Below are 24,794 nucleotides of genomic sequence, written 5' to 3'. Positions count from 1 at the left end.
GATAGATGGGAGATAGATAGATGGGAGATAGATAGATAGATAGATAGATAGATATAAGATAGATAGATAGGAGATAGATAGATAGGAGATAGATAGATAGGAGATAGATAGATAGATAGATAGATAGATAGATAGATAGATAGATAGATAGGAGATAGATAGATAGGAGATAGATAGATAGGAGATAGATAGGAGATAGATAGATAGATAGATAGATAGATAGATAGGAGATAGATAGATAGATAGATAGATAGGAGATAAGATAGATAGAAGATAGATAGATAGATAGATAGGAGATAGATAGATAGATAGATAGATAGAAGATAGATGGATAGATAGGAGATAGATAGATAGATAGATAGATAGATAGATAGATAGGAGATAGATAGATAGGAGATAGATAGATAGATAGGAGATAAGATAGATAGATAGATAGATAGGCGATAGATAGGAGATAGATATGAGATAGATAGATAGATAGATAGGAGATAAGATAGATAGAAGATAGATAGATAGATAGATAGATAGATAGATAGATAGATAGATAGATAGATAGATAGGAGATAGATAGATAGGAGATAGATAGATAGGAGATAGATAGATAGGAGATAGATAGGAGATAGATAGATAGATAGATAGGAGATAGATAGATAGGAGATAGATAGATAGGAGATAGATAGATAGATAGGAGATAGATAGATAGATAGATAGATAGATAGATAGATAGGAGATAGATGGATATGATATAGATGATACATATTAGATTATATGGCTGGTAGTGAGGGGTAGACACTGCTGATCTTCAGGATCTGTATCCTTTCATCTATAGGTTGTCAGCTAACACGATCCAACACAACAACCCTGGTAGCTGCTGCAGTGAGGTCACCGGCCGGGGGCGGCGGCAGTGACTCAGCGCCGGGTGTGGAGCTCCTCATATAGCCGCGCCGCTCCAGCACAGCGCACACAGCAACAGCTGCAAGCATGAGACGGCCAGCGCTGGAGGCGGCGGTGCAACTGCTGCTCGTCTGCTCGGTGTTCACAGGTGAGACCTCTACTAGTGTGTAGCGATGTAGCAGAGCTCGGTGATCACAGGTAAGACCTGTACTGATGTAGCAGAGCTCGGTGATCACAGGTAAGACCTGTACTGATGTAGCAGAGCTCGGTGATCACAGGTAAGACCTGTACTGATGTAGCAGAGCTCGGTGATCACAGGTAAGACCTGTACTGATGTAGCAGAGCTCGGTGATCACAGGTAAGACCTGTACTGATGTAGCAGAGCTCGGTGATCACAGGTAAGACCTGTACTGATGTAGCAGAGCTCGGTGATCACAGGTAAGACCTGTACTGATGTAGCAGAGCTCGGTGATCACAGGTAAGACCTGTACTGATGTAGCAGAGCTCGGTGATCACAGGTAAGACCTGTACTGATGTAGCAGAGCTCGGTGATCACAGGTAAGACCTGTACTGATGTAGCAGAGCTCGGTGATCACAGGTAAGACCTGTACTGATGTAGCAGAGCTCGGTGATCACAGGTAAGACCTGTATTGATGTAGCAGAGCTCGGTGATCACAGGTAAGACCTGTACTGATGTAGCAGAGCTCGGTGATCACAGGTAAGACCTGTACTGATGTAGCAGAGCTCGGTGATCACAGGTAAGACCTGTACTGATGTAGCAGAGCTCGGTGATCACAGGTAAGACCTGTACTGATGTAGCAGAGCTCGGTGATCACAGGTAAGACCTGTACTGATGTAGCAGAGCTCGGTGATCACAGGTAAGACCTGTACTGATGTAGCAGAGCTCGGTGATCACAGGTAAGACCTGTACTGATGTAGCAGAGCTCGGTGATCACAGGTAAGACCTGTACTGATGTAGCAGAGCTCAGTGATCACAGGTAAGACCTGTACTGATGTAGCAGAGCTCGGTGATCACAGGTAAGACCTGTACTGATGTAGCAGAGCTCGGTGATCACAGGTAAGACCTGTACTGATGTAGCAGAGCTCAGTGATCACAGGTAAGACCTGTACTGATGTAGCAGAGCTCGGTGATCACAGGTAAGACCTGTACTGATGTAGCAGAGCTCAGTGATCTTGGGTCCCTTTAGAGTATAAGGTGTTTGTTTTCTTGCTGCACGCTTATGCTTTCACACCTGAGCGACAGTCATTCAATGAATGGTTGCGGGACGGCGAACTAGAAGTCGCTCGCTAGTCGCCTTGTTTCAGTGAGTAAAAACAACTTCTGTCTCCCCACCTGCCGCTGCCGCTGTGGCCCCGGGACGACTAGTCCCTATAATAATCGCTGTTTCATGTAGTTATTCGTGTAACACTCACATTGTGTAAAGGTACCTTTTTTTTTTTTTTTAAAGGGGTTGTCCTGGATTAGAAAAATACAGATAAAGCACAGCGCCCCCTTTATCAGTAGGGTCGTGTCTGGTATTGCAGCTCCCATTGCATTCAATGGGGTTGAGCTGCAGTATGACACACAACCCTATGCATAAAGGTGGCGCTACATTTGGAAGAAAGCAGACCTGTTTTTCTAACCCTGGACAACCCCTTTAAACGCTATTCGGGTTCATTGTCTTAAAGGCCTCCTCTAGTTTGGCCAATTTCTTATTAGAGACTATAGACTGACGATAGAGTATGATTGCACTGTGACCCCCCCCCCCCCCCCCTAGCGATCAGCGGTACACTATGGAGGAACCTAGCAGCAAGTGTTCAATATCCCTGCAGCACTCCCACAGGAGGACTGAGGTACTGAACGGGAATCCATGGCTATTAAAGGGGGTTTCCACCGTGACGGCTACCTGTTATCACCGGGGAATGTTGTAGGCGGTCATAACAGGAATATAGTATTATATGGCAGCCATACCAATAATTAGCTATGAGGGCATGGATGGGGCGAGTCATTGACGTAGGGAGCTGTTAATAGAGCATCAGGTCTTTAGGGTGGAGGTCACATGACTACAGAGAAGGGGGTAAGCCATATAGTTTATGACTAACACAAACATATGAACCTCTGACAACCCCCTTAATAAACATCTATTCAGCGTCCCGTGACGCAACGCAATAGTAATCTGGAGATTCTCGGCTGCGCCGTAACCAGAGGCGAGAGAAGTGGCGCCTGTCCTCGTTAGTTACCGGTTTCTCTACATCACAGAAACCTTAATTATAGAATGTGATGTAATTACTGAAAAGTTTGCCATCTTCCCATGATGCCCGTACCTCATCCGCTGCATTATTATTGATGCCACACGCCCAGTTGTTATTGGCTCGTGTCCTTATGGTGATGACATCACAGCAGAACGCAGAAAGTGTCCTAATAGCTGGAAGCCAAAGGAAATGTTCTTGGTGTCATCATGAGGAGTTGGTGGAGGAGGAGAGCCGATCCGCGTCCCCCCTGCCGTTCTGGAAGTTGTCCAGTAAACTACTGATCATCAGACCACCCATGCCTTCCCATGGCGAGGGTCTGCATGGGGCCCGGTGATGTCCCCCCCCCCCCCCCCCCCCGGGACATAAGGACGTCCTGTAGATAGATACAACATTCCAGAGCAGCCAGAATCTGCGCACCCGGCGGCTCCCATTGTGGTGGTGTTTTGTAGCCGCCTGTAAACAGCAGTGGAAAGGTCCAGTGTTATTATGTTCAGCAGTTCTGTTATTACGTGACAGCGGGACGGTCTGCTGATGATAGACGGGAGTCCCAAAATAACAGATCAAAGGACAGAAGCTGCACGGCCGCTGCTATCTAGGGACTATGGGTATTGTAACGTTCGGATTCCTCCTCCCTGTAGGTTGGGGTCTCGTTGCCAACATGAACACTCTGTAGAGGGTCACATCTACATGGCCAAGGGATGTGTAAACATCAAAGGTTCTGCCCCCCAGTAGTCAGAACTGAACTCAATGTGGCAGTCATAGTGGTGCCAATCCATCCCTCTCATGTTATGGGGCTAGTAACAGTCAGCATCCCCAGTGTTCACAACACAATCTTCCACCCCCGACAGCCCTATAATCATGGCGGTGCCATCCCATCCTTCACATGTTATGGGGCTAGTAACAGTCAGCATCCCCAGTGTTCACAACACCATCTTCCACCCCCAACAGCCCTATAATCATGGCGGTGCCATCCCATCCTTCACATGTTATGGCGCTAGTAACATTCTACATGTCTAATCCCCAATTGTAACAGCGGTTCCATCCCTCTAACAGTAACATTCAACATCCCTACTAACCATACCCCAACCCAGCTTCCCAATAGTCACAGCAGTGCCATCCAATTCCTTGTATTTGTACTAGGCTACTGTAACATTCAACATCCCCAGTAGTCACAGCAGTGCTGTTCTGTTCATGGGACTAGTAACAATCAACATCCTCATTAATCACTGTACAGTCCCCCACAGCAGTGCTGTTCCCATCCCCTCATTTATATAGGATTCATAACGTCCAACATCCCCAGTAGTCACAGCAGTGCTGTTCCCATTCCCCTCATTTATATAGGACTCATAACGTCCAACATCCCCAGTAGTCACAGCACAGATCCCCAACCCAACGGTCCACGCAATGCTGTTCCCATCCCTCCTGTTCTATGGGGTAGTAACATCCAACAACCCTAGTAGTCACAGTAGAATCCCCCATCCCAATAGTCCCAGTGGTGTCATCCCAGCCCTCTTTTTTTACATGAGGCTATTACCGGTCAACATCTCAAGTAGTTGCAGCACAATCCCCCAACCCAGCACCCCTGTAGTCACAGCTGTCCTACCCCTCTAATTTTATGTGGCTATTAACATTCAACATCCTCAGTAGTCAAAGGGCATTCCCTCAAGCAAAGGTCCTTATAGTCCTAGCAGTGCCAGCCGATCCCTCTCATCATGGACTAGTAACATCCCCAGTAGTCATGGCTGAGCCCCACAGTTGGTCATGCCAAGGACACTGTTCTGCACTTGGGTGGTGATATGACACAACTGTGCCAATAGGAGCAGACTAAGCTTTTGCAACGTGTCTTGACTGATTGTCAGCATATTTATAGGAGCCGATGATCGGGCCCCATAAAACGCCCTTCAGACTCAATACGATAGCGACCCCGTTCAGCTGACTATTGTCACGTGGCATTAATAAATGAGAATGGGTCAGACACTTAGTGATGCCTATGGGTGGACCGCCATTACCAGTCCTCGTACCGCACTGCTCACCCCCCACCTTATGGAGGCCGCAGCGCTAACGTTGTAAAGCGTATTGCAGGGCACGGATGCGTACGGAACAGGTTACAAGGCCAAGTGTGCATGAAGGGTCCTGAATGAGCCTGTTTATGCTCTAAGCGTTCTATCCACATGTCAGGAAGATTATATCCACTGGCGTCACTAATATGGCGGACAGCGCCAAAGCTTCTATAGTGCCACTCATCTGCACATGGCCGGTCAGGGGCGCCGCACTCAGGTGTGTAGGTACATGTCTCGCATACCTTAGCATTACAATCATCAAAATGTACATCAATTACCAATAAGAGGCGACAACCCGGCACCCAGACCCTGTAGGGATGCGAGGTGCCCGCCTCAGAAGAGGGAGTGTCGCCATCTACATGGCATGTGACTTCTCCCCCCATCGTGCCAGGCAGCAGCGCCAAAAGACAAAAATGTATATAGCTCTTACTTGTCTATGCCGTTGGAAGATCCCCTTCTATAGAACACCACCCGCAGGAAGGGGCAGGCATGGCAGCTTATGGACGGGTATTAGTCTTGGCACATCTCTGGGATGATGAGACGTATCGGGAGGCAAGAACACCCTGCGTCTGCCCACTGTTACCCAACGGGTGGGAGGACATGCTCCAACTTTGATTCCTGATGGTTTGGATGCAGTCACCTTACCAATGGCGCCACATCCCTCTATGGCTAAAGTTTTGAGGAAGGTGTTAAAGGGGCGTTTCCATTTCAGCAATGTATGCCTGATTCACATTAACTTGATGATCGGTGGTCTTCAACCACTAGGACCCCCAGTGATCCCAAGACTTCCTCCCAAAGTTTTTAGTAAGAGAGGCCGCACACACATCTCCACTTCAATGGGACTCCTGGAGACAAATTTCTTCAAGCACTCGGCAGTCCTACTGAAGTGAATGGCGCAAACACATGCACGGCTACGGCTGCCGCAACTTCAGGGCGCAGCAGGATAAAATCTCTGGATTGGTGGGGTCCCAGCAGTCAGACCCCCACTGATCGATTCCCTACCATGTGGGTAGGAGATAACTTGCTGAGATGGGACTCCCGCTTTAAAAGGGGTTATCCTGGATGAGAAAAACATGGCCGCTGTCTTCCATAAACAGCGCCACACTTTTCCACAGTCTCTGTGTGGTATTGCTGCTCAACCCCATTCACTTCAATGCAGTGGACCTGCAATACCAGACACAACCCATGGATAGGTGTGGCGCTGTTTCATCAAACAAACATGTATTTGTGATTTAGGACACCATTTTAAAGGGGTTTTCTCACGCATTCCATTTATTCCCTGCCCACTGGATCGGGGATACATTTCAGATCACTGCGCACCAAGTTCTTCATGTGATTGACCAGCACTCCATTGACCTCTATGAGGAAGATAGCCAAGTGACTAGAGAGGTGATCACGAATGCCCATCGCCCTTCAGATGAAGGATTTGGGGTGTACAGATCTTAGGATCACTGGGGGGTCCTTGTGGTCAGGTTCTCTATCCAGTGGATGGGTTATACATCTCATTAGTGGGAAGGTCCCTTTAAGGAGTATTAATTAGTTGATAAGAGCGGCCGAGCCTTGAGTATAATGGCTTCCAGGACGCACGTTGTGTAATGTAATATTCCCGTATGACCACTCCCTAATTTTCCTAATCAGTCTTCTAGAATCTTCTCACCTGGATAATTGTTTTAGAAGTGACCCAGATAGTTCAATGTGGCATCCAAGGCAATAAATCATCGAGTATCACACCTAGATGCTTGGCGATACAGGACTTGGCAGAAGACGTTTTTTGGGTGTCCTTATACACAATGTATTATCTGCTTAAACAGTAGCTGTACATGGAGCGTACAATCCTCGCTCAGCCAAGCCTTGTAGCCTCAGATTAGGTCTTCAGGGTGGCTTCAGGCTGGCCGTTCGGGAAGCAGGAAAGAGAATCGCTGTGTCTCGGCACGGAGCTAACCAGCGCCGGACGGACCCCGTTGACTATAATGCGGTCCGTTTGTTTTCCGCTCAGCTGCCCCGCTTATAAACAGAAGCGAGCTGCATCTCCTTCCCTGTGGTGGATGGATTTGGGGAAGTTCACAGGCTTCTTGGCTTAGGGTTGTTGACTCTGATGATTCATAGTCAGGGTTTGGACAATGGAGACTCTTGGAGGATTACGCAGGATTTGGTGTAGATGGAGTAAAACTCCAAGTCAAACAAAACCTAAATCCCACAACGCATCTTCCCGGGATCCCTAGAAGTGTCTCATTTACTGGTTTGGATAAGTTAATTTCAGAGACTGACCATCCTCAGTGTGGCCGCTGCCGACCCGCTAATGTGAGCAGAACTGCGTAATGCAATCTATTTGATTGAACAGCGTATTACCGCGGTCCGGTCGTGTGAGATCCGCCTTACAAGGGGGATTGTGCTTGACATTGTCATCTTCTGGTAACCATGGTCCTCTCCAAGGAGACGCGTGCAGTCATCCAAAGGGCTTAAGGGCTTTGCTCCTAAAGCAACCATTTATCAGATCATCAAGTACCTCAAGGAGAGAGCGGTTCAGTTGCTGTGAAGAAGACTTCAGGCGCCCAAGAAAGTCCAACAAGTGCAGGACATCTCCTGAAGAGGAGTCCACTGCGGGATGGGTTTATTACCAGTTCTTGCACCAGAATGACATCTACACAGGGAGGCGAAGGCTTTTGGAGGCTGGCCAGGAGTCAAGAAGAGAAGCCAAGAGGCCACTTCACTCCAAGACAAACCTCCAGGACAGACTGACATTCTGTAGGAAGTCCAGGGATTGGACTGCGGAGGACTGGGGGAATGTTATTTCCTCTGAAGTCCCCTTCAAACTGTTTGGGACATCCGGAAGAATGATTGTCCAGAGAAGTTCAGGTGAACGCTCCCATGAGTCCTGTGTCATGCCAACAGTAAAGCATCCTGAGACCATTCATATGTGGGGAGTGTGGGCTCACCCACAGCCATGACTAATGAATGGCATCTAAATATCCCCCAAGAGCATCTTCTCACAGCCATCCAGGTGCGACTTGGTGATGAACAATGCTTTCTCCAGCGTGACGTAGCACCATGTGACAAGTGATAACTAAGTGAACAAACATTGACATTTTGGGTCCATAGCAGGAAATGCCCAGATCTCAATCCCGTTGGGAACCTGTGGTGAACCCTCAAAAACCAGGTGGACTAACAAACCCAGAAATTGTGACAAACCCCAATCACTGATTAGTAAGAATGGGCTGTCATCAGTCAGGATTTGGCCGATATCCAGCATGTCGGAGCGAATTGTAGAAGTCTTGGAAAATAAGAATCAACACTGTAAATATTGAGTCTTTGCCGAAACTTGAAGTTTTTGTCAAAAGTTTAAAATTGCCTGAAATGTTTATAATTGTACTTCAGTAACCGTAGAAACATCTGACAAAAGATCGAAAAGCAGCAAACTCGGTGAAAGCCAAAATTTGTGTCAGTCTCAAATCTTTTGGCCTCGACTGTCGCGTACGAGACTAAGATAACGGCAAGAAAAGTCCGTAAATAACCCCGGTGAGGACGCCTCAAGGACGCCTCAAGGACGCGGCTCATTAAATAGCGGTTGAGCGGTTTTTGCCTTCCATATTTATAGCATAAGATAACATTGTGCAATCAGTTGTGTTCTACTTAGAACTGTCGGAAAGATCAACATTGTCCTTGGCTCTAGTCGCAGTAATCCTTCCATGTACGGGGATTATCAGCGGGGGATCGGGGAGTAGACACTCAGGAACTTATACTTAAAGGGCTACTCCACCCATCTCTGACATTGGTGGCACATCGCTCCAGCGTGTCCATTCAGTCTCATCGATGAGGATATGACATATCGGACCCCGCTCTACTTTAATCATTAATGGGGGGGCATACTCTGGCACTGAAGTAGTTAAATAAAACTGGTTTACTTCATTGAAAGGAAATGTGTTTTATGACGGACGCACATAAGACTTCTCTAATAAGATCTGTAATCCTTGTTCTCAGATGACCAGATCCCTATAGCGGATGACCATCACATGGAGCAAAGAGAGTTTGTGCCCCAGATGCTAGTGGAACAAAGACCAGGTAAGACCCATTTCCTCTTTGGGAGAGTTTACTTAAGGCCGCCATTTTTAAAGACCTATCATTAAGGAATCTTGACTTACTTAATGTCTTCTACTCCAATCACAATCCAAGCGGCATTCAAACCTCTACTGCATTCACCTGCAGCCACCACTAGGGGGACTTTAAATGCAAATAAGTATCAAGTTCAATAGAAGCTGTATAAATCTAAGTGCAGAGAGCTCCCTCTAGTGGTGACAGCCAGCAGTCAGGATTTCATCATCTAACTCCATCACTAGACTGAGGATTTTGTGCTCTGACCAGTATTAGGATATATGGTTAGCTCAGAATTTAATACAATGGATTTATGTACCATTTTGGCTTTAGACTACTGCAGATAATACAATTAACCCCTCAGCTTCCATAAGGCACTGGGAATATTATGTGTTAAGATGTAACCCAACCTAAACTTCCAGGGATGTTGGGTATTAAAAGGCTTTTCCCATTAAAGACCTTTATTTCCTACCCACAGGAACTCAAGACCAAAGCACCTGAATGCCCCATGTGAATGGCGTGAAGTGCTCAAACACAGTCCATTCACTTCTATGGGATGGAAGGAGATTGCCCAGTGCATTGGTCTTCACCCGTCCCATAGAACGGAACTGTGGTCGAGCCACTGCAGTTACATGTAGCATTCTGTTCTCGGGATCACTGGGGGTTCCAAAAGTTGGACCCCCAGGTATAAGACATGGACAGCATAGGGGATACATGTATTTAACTACCCAAGAGCATCACTAATGTTACTGTTAGTTCTTTCACTGCACCAAATCCCTGGATATTAAAGGGGTTTTCCAATTACAGCCCTGTGGTTCCCGTTTAGTAAAAGCTACCACCCGACCGCTGCAGCCATTCAGAAGACCTTTACTTGACATCATGGCTGCCAGCATCTGAGCAGTGATGCCAGAAGAACGGCACATGATTGCTCTGGTTTGATTGGCCACAACGGTCAGGTGGTAGCTCTTCCTAATTAAAGACCAGGAGGACCGCAGGGCTGCGACCCCTAAACCCTTGTAGACCACTAGAGTTATGACCTGATTTATATCACTAGCCACCCCAAGGGCCCCCTTACAAATTAGTTGAGAAATGGCCAACTTTTCCCTATCGAATGTATAGATGATGTTGGGGAGAAAGAAGGATCAGGAATGCTGAATTTCAACAGCCGATCCTTGCGATGTTCTTGGAGATGGCCACAGCCAGACACCTCTGGAGATGCCTTTTCTCCCCCTCCGCCCTTGGAAAATAGATGAACACTTGGCCAAATGTAGCCTTCATGTGAATAGGAGGAGTAGTCAGAAATGGCAGGTTGGCTGAACATTCTTTCAGCTGTCAGCTATTGAAGATTTATGGGCCCCTGGAGGTGTGATGTTGTATATGGCAAAGTGAGTATAATGAGGAGGAGTGGGGGAGCCTCTGCCGTGGCCACCAATAGCCCCCTGTGGGAGCCTCTGCCGTGGCCACCAGTGGCCCCCTGGGGGAGCCTCTGCCGTGGCCACCAATAGCCCCCTGTGGGAGCCTCTGCCGTGGCCACCGATAGCCCCCTGTGGGAGCCTCTGCCGTGGCCGCCAATAGCCCCCTGTGGGAGCCTCTGCCGTGGCCGCCAGTGGCCCCCTGTGGGAGCCTCTGCCGTGGCCGCCAGTGGCCCCCTGTGGGAGCCTCTGCCGTGGCCGCCAGTGGCCCCCTGTGGGAGCCTCTGCCGTGGCCGCCAGTGGCCCCCTGGGGGAGCCTCTGCCGTGGCCGCCAGTGGCCCCCTGCGGCAGCCGCTGCCGTTGGCCGCCAGTGGCCCCCTGCGGCAGCCGCTGCCGTTGGCCGCCAGTGGCCCCCTGCGGCAGCCGCTGCCGTTGGCCGCCAGTGGCCCCCTGCGGCAGCCTCTGCCGTTGGCCGCCAGTGGCCCCCTGCGGCAGCCTCTGCCGTTGGCCGCCAGTGGCCCCCTGCGGCAGCCTCTGCCGTGGCCACCTGTGAGAAAAAGATGATATAATGCTAATAGCGTAGATCACTTCTGCATGATCTAGAAGCGATGTACATTGGGCTTTTGGCTTGTGATCCCTGACTACAGCTCACATGTGGAAAGCTGCCCGCCTGCTATACCCCGTAGGAGCATTGGGATTCCACAAATGTGTTCCTACAAGTCAGTTCTTGCTAATCTCCCATAATACCAGATTCCTGCCCGCTATTATGTGCACTTGGTTTCTGGCTGCCCATAGTATGCCCTGTTCTGGCTGCTCTTTCAGCTTTTGTCAGCTAATGCCCCGGCATACATTCATAAGTCCACAAGGTAGTTTTGTTTGCTGTGCAAGCAGGTACAGGACTGCGATCACTGGGTGCGATATGGGATTTAGCCTCAGACAGACCCCATAAGCCACACAATACTGGGGGACATCTGACCGCCGCCATCTACCCCGTATTGGAAGCACTTGGGTTCTAGTTGACATTGTGGTTCTAGTTGACATTGTGGTTCTAGTTGACATTGTGGTTTTGCTTTCTTTCTTACAGCCCAGTTGCCTTTCTTTATCGAAGGACAAAAGGCGCTCAGCCCCCGTGGGAGAAGACCCATCTCCCCCTGCGGCGGACGCCAGCCTTGTGCTTTGGATGGTTTGACGGATGCTCTTGGCAGCAATCTGAACACTTTTCCTCCAGGTCGACCAACCCAGGACAACATTGGGAACATCTGCAGTAAGAGCCGCACTAGAAGCTCGTATGGGCCGCACAACCTTCCTCAGACGGGGTTCTCTCACCTCAGCAGACAAGGAAAAGCCATGAATGCGCTGGAAGAAAACTTCGCCCCGTGTTGTCTGAAATCTGATAAATCGGATCAACTCCAGTGTGCAGTGGAAGCGGTACGTGGTCAGATCACATATCCTTGTACAACCCCAACTTCAAAAAAGCTGGGACTCGGGGTCAATGTAAATGCATGTGAAGAAAAAATGCAATGACTTGGAGATCCCATATAACTAGGTTTTATCCACAGTAGAACATATCAGAGGGGGGGGGAGACAATGTTCCACTTCATAAGAAAGAAAATGATCTCCCTTAGAAATTAATGGCAGCAACACATCTTAAAAAAAGTTGGGACACGGGTAACAAAAAGCTGGAAAAGTAAGTGGTAGTAATGAAAACCAGCTGGAGGGTCGATTGTCTACTAGGTCACATGGCTGTGTATAAAAAGAGCAGGTTAGAGAGGCCGAGTCTCTCAGAAGTAAAGATGCTCAGAGGTCACCAACCTGTGAAACTGTTTACAAATTGTAGAATAATTTCAGAAATGCAGAGAAGAAGCTGCATATCCAGAAACGTCGGCGTCTTCTGTTGGCCAAAGCTCAGATAAAATGGACCGAGGCAAAATGGAAGACTGTTCTGTGGTCTGCGGAATAAAAATATGAAACTCTTTTTGTAAACCATGGACGCCGTGTCCTGCAGACTCAAGGAGAGGGACCATCCAGCTCATTATCAGTGCACAGTCCTGCATCTCTGATGGGATGGGGTGGCATTAGTGCCTCTGGCATGGGCAGCTTACATATCCTGAAGGCACTATCAGTGCTGAGCCGTATACAGAGGTTGTAGAACAACATATGCCCCCATCCAGACAAGGTCTCTTTTGGGGAAGGCCTTGCATATAGGAAAAAATGTCTGTGCTACCTTAGTGCCTGAAGGTATAGGAATGATATAGACGGACTCCACATGGGGGGCCTGGATATAACCAACTCCCCCCAATCCAGGTTAGCCGGCAGGGTTGGTCAGGAGATCCTAAGAATCTTTATCCAGTCGCTTTAATCCAAGTTAAAATTAACAAATCACAAGAAGGTACAAACAAATCTAGTATAAATAAAGGTAAAGGTGGCGGGCAACGCGTTTCGGGGATTGGAAACCCCTTTTTCAAGCCAAGTTTCATCTTGGTTATATCCAGGCCCCCATTGTGGAGTCCTTCTATATCGTTTCTATACCTTCAGGCACTACAGTAGCACAGACATTCTATCTTGCCATGTGATTTCCTTATATTGCTTACTACCCAGGTCAGCTGACCCCGGACACTTCCTACTGCTGCTCTCCCTGTGTGATTACCCTGTGAAGCTCCAGCAGTTGTTCTCCTCACTTCCCAGAAGTTTACAGACTGCTGTGTAAAGAAGCGGGATGCTACACAGCGGTAGTCACGGCCCCACCCCAACTTTTGTGAGATGTGTTGCTGCCACCCACTTCATTTTAAAAAACCCCTTTAGAAATGCAACAATGTCTCCCTTTCTCCTCCTGATGTATTCTGTGTTCTACTGGGAATATAATCTGGTTAGAGGAGATTCCCACCTCTTTTGGAGTTGGGGTTGTCTTCTCCTGGCGCCCTATAAGTGAGGGAAGGCCCTCCCCTTAATGTGACGTAGCACCTGGTGCCGCATACAAGGGTGATAAGCATCATATTGTCTTGCAGGAAGCAGTCATAATAACGTATTCTTATAATGTGGCGTCTGTGAAGAACAAGGTCACAAGTGTTTATCTGATCATCTGGTCCTGACTCAAGGAAGCGGGGAGGCGGAGGGGTTGATAATTGGATGCGGCCGTGTGAAATGTTTATGTCCCTGGTGGAGTAACCTTTGTTCCCAGAGAGTCATGTTTAGACAAGATCTCTTTACAGGCGACGCGTTTCAGGTCCAACCTCTTCCTCCTTGGCTCATGGCGCTTTCAGCTTCTAGGGCGCATTAACACCCGTATTGGGGCTCAGCTCGGGGTTTCTGCCCTTATTCTGTCCTTGGAATTAAATGCTTTGTTTTGTGTGGTTTTAAAAGAAATTGGATTAACCCCTTAGTGACGGCCCAATAGTGTTTTTACGTCCTGCCATTGCTGGACATGTATGGAGGGAGATAGCGCCGCTATCTCCCTCCATACAGCGTGGGCGTCAGCTGTTTATTGCAGCTGACACCCGCGGGCAATAGCTGCAATCAGGCACGCTATTAACCCTTTGGTTAGCAGACTGCCTATCAAGCCATCCCCGTGGGGTGGCTTGATAGGCTGCCTGTCAAAAAGCAGTATGACGTAATGCTATATCATTACGTCATACTGCAGGAGCAATCAAAGCATCGCTGGTTGTGGTCCCCCAGGGGGACTGAAAGAAAATTAAAAAAAAAGAACAATAAAGTTTTACTATATCTTAAAAAAAAAAAAAAAAAACCCTTTTGCCTCATTTGCAATAAAATAATCTAAATATTATTTACCCCATGCGGTAAACGTTGTCCGAAAAAAGAAAAAAAAACGCCAGAAATGCGCTTTTTTTGGTCACCATGTCTCCAAGAAAAGATGTAATAAAAAGTGATCAAAAAGTCATTTGTATACAAAAATGGTACCAACGGAAACGTCAGGATGTACCGCACTAAATCAGCCCTCACACAAAAAAATAAAAAAGTTATTGTGCGCAGAAAATAGAGACAGAAAATAATTTTAAAATATTAAATATCTTAAAAAAACACTAAAAAGCACCATTGAAAAATGCAACTCGTCCCGCAAAAAACAACACGCCCTCATGCAGCGACGTCGCTGGATAAATAAGGCAGCTACGATTGTTTTTTAAAAGGGGGAGGAAATAATGAAAATGGGGAAAAAAGCAAAAAAGCTCCGTCACTAAGGGGTTAAAAAAATAAATATATAAAATGGACGGTTTTGGCTTTTCTATTCTGTTAGTTTTGGCTTTTTGGTCAGAAATGGCGCTGCGGACTGCAATACTTTTTCATCCAAAAAAACGAAAACCTAACGGAACAGAAGGTGCTTTCAGATATTTTTTTCTTATTTCCAAGTCTCTGCTCCGGAACAGAGATGGAAACCCCAAACTGAGCCCAAACATACGTGTGGATTCCCCCTTAAAGGGTATGTCCACTTTTGGAACGCCTACTTTTATGGCTCCAGTAAATCGAAAACTGAAAATTGTGTGTTGTGTATACAGCTCCTATGCAGACCTATGTATCTCCATGAGTAAACCTTAAAGGGATTGTCCAGACTTTTACTATTTATGGCCTATCTTCAGGATAGATCATGGAAGGGTCTGCAGTTTGGGATCCCCGCAGGTCAGCTGATCCTTGGGCCTGCTGTCAGTGCAGACAGTACCGGAGGTGGATGGCGCTGTCTGCAGTGCAGCAGAGCAGTTCGGTACTGCATTAAATTCAATGGGATCTGCCAAGGATCGGTCATCGATTGGAACAGTCTGTCCCCCCCAATCTTCTGCTGACTGCAGGATCAGAATATACGCAGGGTGTAAGGGTTGTCTGTAACCACAGATGCACATAGCTCTGCATAGGAGCTGTATACACAGAACAGATTTCCCAGACTATTGACCGTTCCCACCTTTTATAGATGTAGATACATTGTTGCACGTTGGCCTTACACCTGATACATTTGTATCCATCGTCTCCATGTAATGTAACGGTTTCTGATCTCTTCCAGTGGAAGAAAACGCTGGATGACTTCTGTGAAGAAGAGTTCTCCGTGAAAACCCGGGCTCACCATTGCTGTAAGAAGTCCGGATCTGAGAGGGAGACTTGCTTCAGCGATGACGCCGCCAACCCCGACTACATCACGTCTGCAGGCCTGCAGCTCAGCAGCGAGGACGCTGGTGCCAAAGGGCGCAGCCTGAGGGGCTGCCCTCCTAAGTCTCCCAAATGCCAGGATAACTCCGACAGTAAGTACAAGCTGTCTGAGCTGGCCTTCCCACCCGGAGAACCCAAATCCAGCAACATCCAGAACATCTGCAAGCTGAGGAAGTACCGCCCCACGTACACCGAAAACCTGCTGCCAAACACTGGCCACGGCCATTACCTGCGGCGCGCCAAGGCCATACAACGAATGGAGGGCGAATTCAAGAAGTGCTGCAAGACGGAGGACGTGGCCTGCGCTCATTCCGGGGTCAGTACCGCTGCTTATTAGAGGGGATGCCCACTGATGACCTTAATCTCCTGTCCCCATGAGAAGGGATACTACATTTGTGCACCCTAAGTGCCGCATTGTAATGGAGTGCATAGGAGATAAAGGTCATTAGTGGGAACAACCCTTTTAAAGGGGTCATTCAGTCGTCAACATGGCCTATCCATAGCACAGACCATCAATAGTAAATCAGTGGGTGTCAGCAGCACAGGACCCTCGCTAATCAGCTGTTTGTCAGGCCCTGTGCTTGTACACTGAGGCAATTTTATTTTTCCAACAAGCAGACCGCTCCATTCCTGCTGCAGTGGCCAGTCTTGGTATTACAGGAAAAGCTCCCATTGAAGTGAATAGAAACTTTGTGTGTAATAGCAAGTCTTCTCACCGCACTAGCACATTGGCCTGGCAAACAGCTGATCAGTGGGGGTCCTCTCCGACTTACTACTGGTGGGCTGTTCTCATCATAGGTCCTCAATAGTTTACAATTTGACAGCCCCAGTAAGTAACTTCTCATAAACTAGAGTCCTCCCCCCGACCATCAGATCTTTCTGGGAGGTGATAGAAATGATAATCCTGTCTTGTTAGGGATTGGTGGTATAACGGTCGGGGTCTTGGGGGTTGTGTCCTTTGTATAGAGTGTAATAGAGGGGTATTATCATGTTCAGTAATCGGGTCCTGTTGAGGGTTGCAGTTTTCCATGTATATAGATTACCGTATTCGTATTACAATAGGATGGGTAATGTTGGAGATGGTTGATCACAATGTAATGTTTCCGGTTTATCACACAGTGGCAGAAAGTTCTTGGAAAGTTTTGTGCCAAGGAGCAAATTGTGAAGACCAAACATCATGACTGCTGCAAGAAGTGGGACCAGGCAACCATGCTCAGCTGCTTTGCTAGAGAGGCTCCGTTCCCAGAATATGACAGAGAGGTGGAAGTACTGAACCTCGGGAACCTGACCGAGGACGGCCTGCAGAAGCTATGCGGAGAGTCCAAGCTCCTCACTAAGCAGTAAGCGCCTCTTCCATGTATCCACTGTCTGCATCTCCTGTCCGGTGTCTCACTGCGATCCTTTATTCTAGCGAGGGTCCATAGATTCTTCCATGCACAGCGATGACTGTGTTAGCGCACATAAATATTTGCTAATTGGTATGGATTTAGGCATCCGAATTATTGTTTATATTTGAGCTTGAAGAGGCTTACAAATCACCCACACATTTGTGTTTATTCCATTACCAAGCAGAAGTCTATATACAAAGACATTGACAGCGAGGCTAGAACACGCCTCACTTGTAGTAATTAGAATTTAGTATAACTCCTTTATTATTGGTTATTAGACCTAAACACGAAAAGTGACGTCTTGGTTGACTGGCAGGACTTCTCTCTGGCCATGTGGAACTATATCTCATGGGAATTCTGTAAAATGGCCTTCTCATGTAGTTCACTGCTGATAGGACCAGAGTTGCGCAGTCTGGTCCTCTTGTCTCAAAGTACAGAAAGTTCTGACCAAGCAAGATTATACTAGACGTAATATCTGCAAAGCTCTCCTGAAGGAAATATTACCGTGTTTCCCCTGAAAATAAGACACTGTCTTAAATTAATTTTGCCTCAAAAGAGGCACAGTGTCTTATTTTCAGGGGGAGGCGGGGGGGGGGGGGGGAGGCTTATACTCACCTGGTCCACGGCATCTGGGTCCCTAGCTCTGCTGATCTCCGGCGGCAGGCTGCAGTGTCCTCACTGTTCACACAGAACTCTCCTTCTGGTGACGGAACCTTGAATTCCCCTGCCTCCAGCAAGTGGGTGCAGTAATCAGAGTTAGCACTCGATGAGCCAATCAGTCACTCAGTGAAGTCATTCACTGAATGGCTGTGAATGATCGAACGCTGGCTCTGATTGGCTGGTGCTCGATCCAATCACAGCACTTGCCTGCTGGAGGTGGGGTATTGAAAGTCCCATCACCAAAAGGAGAGCTCTGTGTCAGTGCAGAGGACATGGCAGCCTGCCGCAGCCCCGGGGACCAGCGCGAGAGACTCAGACACTGCAGGCCAGGTGAGTATACTCCCGAAAATAGGGGTAGGGCTTATTTTCAGGGAAACCAGTATAATATGACAGGCTGAAGCATACAAAATTGAGGATGACTATAAAAATGGATACAAGATACAAAACGGAGTCACAACGCCCGTCGAGCCTCTGTGCAGGAACATGTAACGCTGCTCCATTTGCTCCAGCTGGACTGCTTGTTCTTCAGATCCTAATGCCATGACCTTTATATGATGGGAATATGCTATAAGCGGTCACACCATGCAAGCAGGATAGCTTGTACTGTACTCATGGACTGGGCAGCTAGCGCCATCTAGTGGAACTGTTGGGTACTGCAGTGATTGGATATTACACCCACGCAGGCATCGTCTATATATAAATATAACAATGAGGTTTTGGGGTTTCCTTCTTCTGACATCCTAGACCCCAACTCTGTAGTGGGGTAATAAAGCAGCAATGTCCCCCCAGCAGGAGGACTGCCCTGTATATACTCCACTCTGCCGTATCTCCCTAACCGTCCTTGTCTTGTTCTCAGGAAGCAGATGCCATTACTGGTGTCGGGTATGAAGGAGTCGTGCTGCACCCTCCCCGAGGACAGGAAGCTGCTGTGTGCTGCAGAACAGGTACCAGTCACATTTACTACAGGGGTCTGTCAGCTAGAGGTTGTGCGACTACAACTCTCAGCATGCCCTGAGTCGTGGCGCTGGTTGTCGCAGGTCATCCAGTCTGCCCACAGTTACTGTAGCATTTCTCCAGCACTCCTAGGTGGAATAGTCCGACAGTATGGCTGGTAGTCAGGGCCGTCCGTAGAATTCCCGCAGCCCCAGGCACTCGTAGTTCTCATTGAGTCCGGTTAAAGGGCTTGTCTATAATATCTCGGTCCGACCCCTCCCCTATGTAGTTCATAGACATAGTCCTATGCTGTGCTCAGTCTCCCGCTCCGGTCTGCGTTTATAGCTCCGCCCACTTTATAGGATTGATCAATCGCTGAGCTCTGCTATTGGCTGCAGCCCCTGTGACGTCCTATAAAGGGGCGGGTCTGCAGCTGTAAGCACAGACTGGAGGGGGGATCGAGCACCGGCACGGGACACAACTGGATGGGGAGGGGTTAATATATGACTACTATGTTACTGCATGGAGAAGGGGTTGACCAGAGATATTACAACTCGGACAAGTGCTTTTAAGGCTGCCGACAAACTTCAGATAGTTGTAGGCCAAACGCTTGTTAGGTGGACGGCTTACTACGTACTGTAGATATGGTACCAAAAACAAGCTTACTACTGTACATATGTATGAAAACACAACGAAACGTATATACGGTACCGAGACCAAGCTAATTATGTAGATACAGTAACAGAACCAAGCTTACTACATATGTATGATACCCAAACCAAGCTTACTACGTAGAAGTGGTACCAGAACCAAGCTAATTATGTAGATACAGTAACAGAACCAAGCTTACTACATATGTATGGTACCAGAACCAAGCTTACTACGTAGAAGTGGTACCAGAACCAAGCTAATTATGTAGATACAGTAACAGAACCAAGCTTACTACATATGTATGGTACCAGAACCAAGCGTATTGCGTAAATACAGTACCAGGACCCAGCACCCTTAATAGATATGATACCCGAACCAAGCTTGCCACATAGATACGGTACCACTATCAGAGTGTGAACACAAATTACAACATTAGCAATAGCATTAAAATTATTTTTATTATTAAGCTTAAAAAAGGTATAAATAATAAGTACTATAATTAGTGGATATATAGTAGTCTGCCGGTTATATTATAGCCATTGCCTTGTATGCACACTCAGTGATGTCTGTGGACCTCTAATTATCTCCAGTGATATGATAGATACAGAACCAGAATTACTACATAGATACAGTACCCGAACCAATCTCATTACATAGATACAGTACCCGAACCAATCTCATTACATAGATACAGTACCCGAACCGATCTCATTACATAGATACAGTACCCGAACCGATCTCATTACATAGATACAGTACCCGAACCGATCTCAATACATAGATACAGTACCCGAACCAATCTCATTACATAGATACAGTACCCGGAACGATCTCATTACATAGATACAGTACCCGAACCGATCTCACTACATAGATACAGTACCCGAACCAATCTCATTACATAGATACAGTACCAGAACTAAGCTCATTATATAAATATAGCATCAAAACTAAGCTCAGTGAATAAATACAGTTCAAGAACCAAGTAAGCAAATATGGCACTGGAACCAAGGTATCCACACACCTACCGTAGTGTAAGCAAGCAGTGTGGCCGAGATTTTAAGATATGTCATCCACATGCTGCAAACAAACCTGTAGTGTAAATTGACTTGCAGTGCAGAAGAGCTGCGACTGGGGTGTAAGACTGATGTCTTTTGGGGTGGGGGAGATAATGACCTCGGGTCAGGCCCTCCCAGTGCCCACTGGTAATAAGGCCTGCGGATAGTCCCTCTGCACTGCTATCATGAAAGGCTGTGGTCCCCCTCATCTACCACTAGATGGCAGTGCACTCCAGCAGATTGTAGGGCACTGCGGTGCTGCTGCTTACATTGTAGTAAATCTAGAACATCTGCTACTTGTATTTGGGAGAACATTCGGCGTTCCCGTCTCTCGCCTCCTTATTGCAGACTGGCATTACTTAAAAAAAATAATCAATTTTAGGGAAATCTAAACTAGAAATGGTTTTCCTAGGCTGACTGCACCCACAAATACAGACTCAATGCCCGCCCCGAGACAATGCTGCCAGCAGAGTGCCCCCATAAGCAGGGTGCCTCCAGCCACCACTAGGGGGAGCTTGCTGCTAACAACAATATAAACACATATGCAGTAAGCGCCCCCTAGTGGCAGCTGCTTGTTCTGCACCTCTGGAGAAGGGACTAACCGTTCTGGCTACATCTACCCTGGCTGACATCAGCGGATTAAGCGGGACTGCAGGCCGTGGAATGAGGACGGCATTACATAGTACAGTAATATTCCTACAGTCCCAAATCCATGAGCCCGGAGGGATTATCATACAGACAGAGGAGGAAATAAATGTGACGTCTGACGATGGCGCTCCTCCAGGGGTGCACACAACGGAAACTACAGTGTACCCTGAAATATATATCATTGTACCCCCGTCCTGCTGAGCGAGGGGGTCTGACTGCTGACAGCCCCCCATCCATCTGTGGGGAGCCATGAAGAAAGCCTAGAATGTGAGAAAACATGTCTGAAGTGACTTATTAACAGCAAACAGAGATCTTGAAAATCAGCTATTAGTGAATGGGAGGCTGCATGAGCTAGCCCTGGGCACACAACCCCTCTGGGCCGCAGCACAACCTCTCACCTTCTCTATAGTATAGGCTCTACACTAAAGGTTTCATTCACTGACAGCCAGCAGGGATCTTGTGAAGGGTTCATTTTTGAAACCTGGAGTTTATTAGTAAGCTGCAGAACTTTTCATTGTACGTGAGATTGAACAACCCCTTCAAATACTGCTTTTACCTCTTAAGGGGGTTGTCCCGAGATTTAAAGGCATTTTCTGAGCAGAACTACTGATAACCTCTTCTCGTTAGTGCAGCGGGCGGATGTGCGTCATAGGAGATGGCAGCGGAGCTGGCACTTCTGTGCCCATCCTGGTGTGACTTCAATGGGAGTGAAGCCAGCTAGGCCCTTTTCTGTTGGCCTCTCCTAGGCGGCACTGACAGCCCGGCAATCAGGTGATCCCGTGGATCCTGGGCAGCGGCCCGGTGACCTGAGGATAGGCCATCAAACGCCTTTGCCCATAAAGCCCCTTTAAATGTATTCCCTACCTGCAGGACCAGTGGAGGTATAACTGCTGGCACCCCAGCCATCACAAGACCTCCCCGTATATGACTCAAGCGGTGGCCAAGCATACGCCATGCCACGAGACGGCTGAACGGGATAAGTACCCAGCAGCCCCATCGGGGCCATAGGTGAACGGAGCATATGGGGGGCAGGAAACCCCGTTCTAGTGATGGTTGTACTATAGGGGGCCATGTGTGATGCAGAGTGTTAAGGCAGCAGCATGAAGTCCTAAGCTCTCGCTCACAACCTGAAGGTTGCAGGTTCAATCCCCATATGGTCCAGGTAGCCAGCTCAAGGTTGACCCAGCCCTCCATCCTTCTGAGGTCGGTAAAATGAGCCCCCAGCTTGCGGAATAAGTTGGCGCTATACAAACAGCAAGTCCCTTCTACTGAGTATACAGGGGCATACACTCTGATATGATACAAATGTGCCCATTAAAGGGGTCCTCCTCCTCCTGTAGATGGAGCCGGGGGTCTTCCATAACACTACTGAGTGTTCTCAGTATGTTGGTCTGCATCTGCGGGATTTCAAAAAGTTTACCTTATATTTTTTTTAACTTCCCTTTGCCAGAGAGAGAAGTTCATCGCGGCTCTGTGCGGACCGGAGAAGAACGCGTGGAAGGACACCCAGGACTGCTGCAGCAAGGAGGAGCCGGAGCGGGAGCAGTGCTTCTCCCACTACCTGCAGAGCGTCTCGCTGGCCGTCTCCCAGAGAGCCAAGGGGGAGTAGGGAGGATACTGCAGACTGATCTGTAGCACCGCCATCCGCACCCTCACCCAGGACAAGAAGTTTGATCACCTTTTTCTTTCCCCCTTTTGCATCCCTGAAGACGCTGGTTAGATTTGCAGTTTTTTTCTCTACAGCTTGATAAGGTCTATTGGGACGGGTGACGTCATTCTAGCTGTAGAGCCGCTCCTCCCTTCGTTCACCTGGGAGGCATTAAGACCTCGTGGGCGGGGAGGTAATTAGTGATGCAGTGGGCGTGGCTTCTGCATAATTCTTGACACTCGGGGGTAACCTGCTCTCATACAAGATATGCGCCGGTAGCATCTCCTAATGCATATATTGTCATGGACTGATGCCTTCTACATTCCACGGGATGTACTCTGTATAAACGTTGCCAAGAAGGGTTTTTTTATATATATATTTTTTATAACCACTTTTTTCGTAGCAGCTTCAGGTTTCACGTTTTCCTGTTGAGATTAAGGATAATAGGAGAGATTTGTAGTGGTAAGATGAGGCTTATATTTTGTACACTGAGTTGTGATGAAGAATGTAATAAAACACTTGTGTCTATGTGTGGTGTGTTCCGTGATGCAGCACTCTGACCCCGCCCCTGAGGAGCACATTGTATTTTTTCAGTAGGAGCAGTGTTATCATTCCATTGAGTCTGTCTTATCAATAGAGGCAGATCACATGACTGCTCTGCTGGGGTTGGTGGGGCTGAATGGCCCTACCCCCTGTCCCACCATTGCTTTGCCAAGCCTTACCTTAGAGGTACAGCTGTCTCTATAATGGACAGTCCTGCTGGTCTGGACCCCGCTCGACTCCCTGCAAAATCTGACTCCTTCCCCTTATCCCTGCTCTTGGTATAGTACTGCAGGAGAGGGGCAGCAGTCGCTCTCTGCATGAACCCAACCAGCATCCAAACCGGCAGAACTGGGAGTTACAGACGCAGCTATGCTGTTGGCCGAACATTTGGGAAGGGAGGGGAGAAATAAAATGCCTTTATAACTTTCAGGGGCAGAAAATGGCTACTATTACTTTGTGGGGCCACTATTACTTTTAAGGCCACCAAGGGGGTATTATTACATTGTGGAGCCACGGAAGGGGCACTTGTACTATAAGGAGGGACATAGGGGATAGAGACAGTTTGGGAATCGTGCACAAAAATGATGGAGGAAATCTTCATGGTGGTCTGGGCCCAGTTAAAGAGAAAAAACAAAAACCGGATGTCACCAATCAGATGTCCCCTGTGAATGCTGGAGGTAACTGTACTGTAATCACTATCATCGTGTACAACTGATATCTAACTATAATGTGGTTAGTTCTATAGCTACGCCTGCTGCATGTTAACAATGTGCTGTCTCCAATAGAATTCAGTGTTCCTTTAGGAGAGGTCCCTTTTAGTATTTTGCTGTGGGGCCACAATGTTGTATGTGGGCCCCGGGCGCGGCCAGTGGTCGGTGTGATGACTTAAGTCCCATAGCTGTTCTCCTAGCACACTGGTCATACTCCTTGTGTCTTCAGCCTGGTACATATCCTTTACCTTCACCCTTCATTTGTCAATGCTTTGGGAAGATCACAGCATCACCCCTCGGAGCGCTGGGCCAGCCTGTATATCTGCAGCCATTGCAAAGCCTACCACTGTGGATGTATTATGGGAGCAGCAGGCTGGGAAACCCTGCAATGCAGAAGGAATCGTCCTCCTCAAACATTGCAGCCCAGGAAGGGACCCAATAACAGAGTGAGAAGTTCATGTTCTGTTACAGTACAGGGTTAGAAACAAGCAGACAAACAAGCTTCTCCCTCCCATCGCCACGGGCTGAGAAAAGCAGCTTCTAACATGAAAATACAGCAAAAAGCTTCACAATGGGGAAAATACATATAGAAATGCATCAATTTGTACTTAAGACTACCAAGCACAGTGCTGTACATTGTATAGTGGTGGTTCCTGGTACTGCAGCTGAATCTCAATCACCTAAATGGGATTGAGTTGC

General features: G+C 47.7%; 1 protein-coding gene across 1 annotated transcript; it reads left to right on the top strand.

The window, feature by feature from the left end:
• The first annotated feature begins 897 nt into the window (after window positions 1-897).
• On the top strand, window positions 898-23,370 carry ECM1 (extracellular matrix protein 1). Its single transcript, XM_066609240.1, has 7 exons — window positions 898-1,042; window positions 9,186-9,266; window positions 11,793-12,136; window positions 15,714-16,172; window positions 16,976-17,196; window positions 18,761-18,848; window positions 22,645-23,370. The coding sequence occupies exons 1-7, from the start codon at window positions 982-984 to the stop codon at window positions 22,801-22,803; spliced, it is 1,413 nt and encodes a 470-aa protein (XP_066465337.1). The 5' UTR covers window positions 898-981; the 3' UTR covers window positions 22,804-23,370.
• Window positions 23,371-24,794: the final 1,424 nt, after the last annotated feature.

This window comes from Eleutherodactylus coqui, chromosome 6, assembly GCF_035609145.1.
Source record: "Eleutherodactylus coqui strain aEleCoq1 chromosome 6, aEleCoq1.hap1, whole genome shotgun sequence".
Classification (NCBI taxonomy): domain Eukaryota; kingdom Metazoa; phylum Chordata; class Amphibia; order Anura; family Eleutherodactylidae; genus Eleutherodactylus; species Eleutherodactylus coqui.
The sequence above is the reverse complement of the archived record's forward strand: the minus strand, read 5'-3'. Positions and strand labels throughout refer to the sequence as shown.

Bases quoted from the DNA above. Each gene is read 5' to 3' on its own strand.
- ECM1 (XM_066609240.1), top strand. From the start codon at position 982: ATGAGACGGCCAGCGCTGGAGGCGGCGGTGCAACTGCTGCTCGTCTGC. The intron at 1,043-9,185 runs GTGAGACCTCTA...CCTTGTTCTCAG, and splicing joins CGTCTGCTCGGTGTTCACAG to ATGACCAGATCCCTATAGCG. The intron at 17,197-18,760 runs GTAAGCGCCTCT...TCTTGTTCTCAG, and splicing joins TCCAAGCTCCTCACTAAGCA to GAAGCAGATGCCATTACTGG.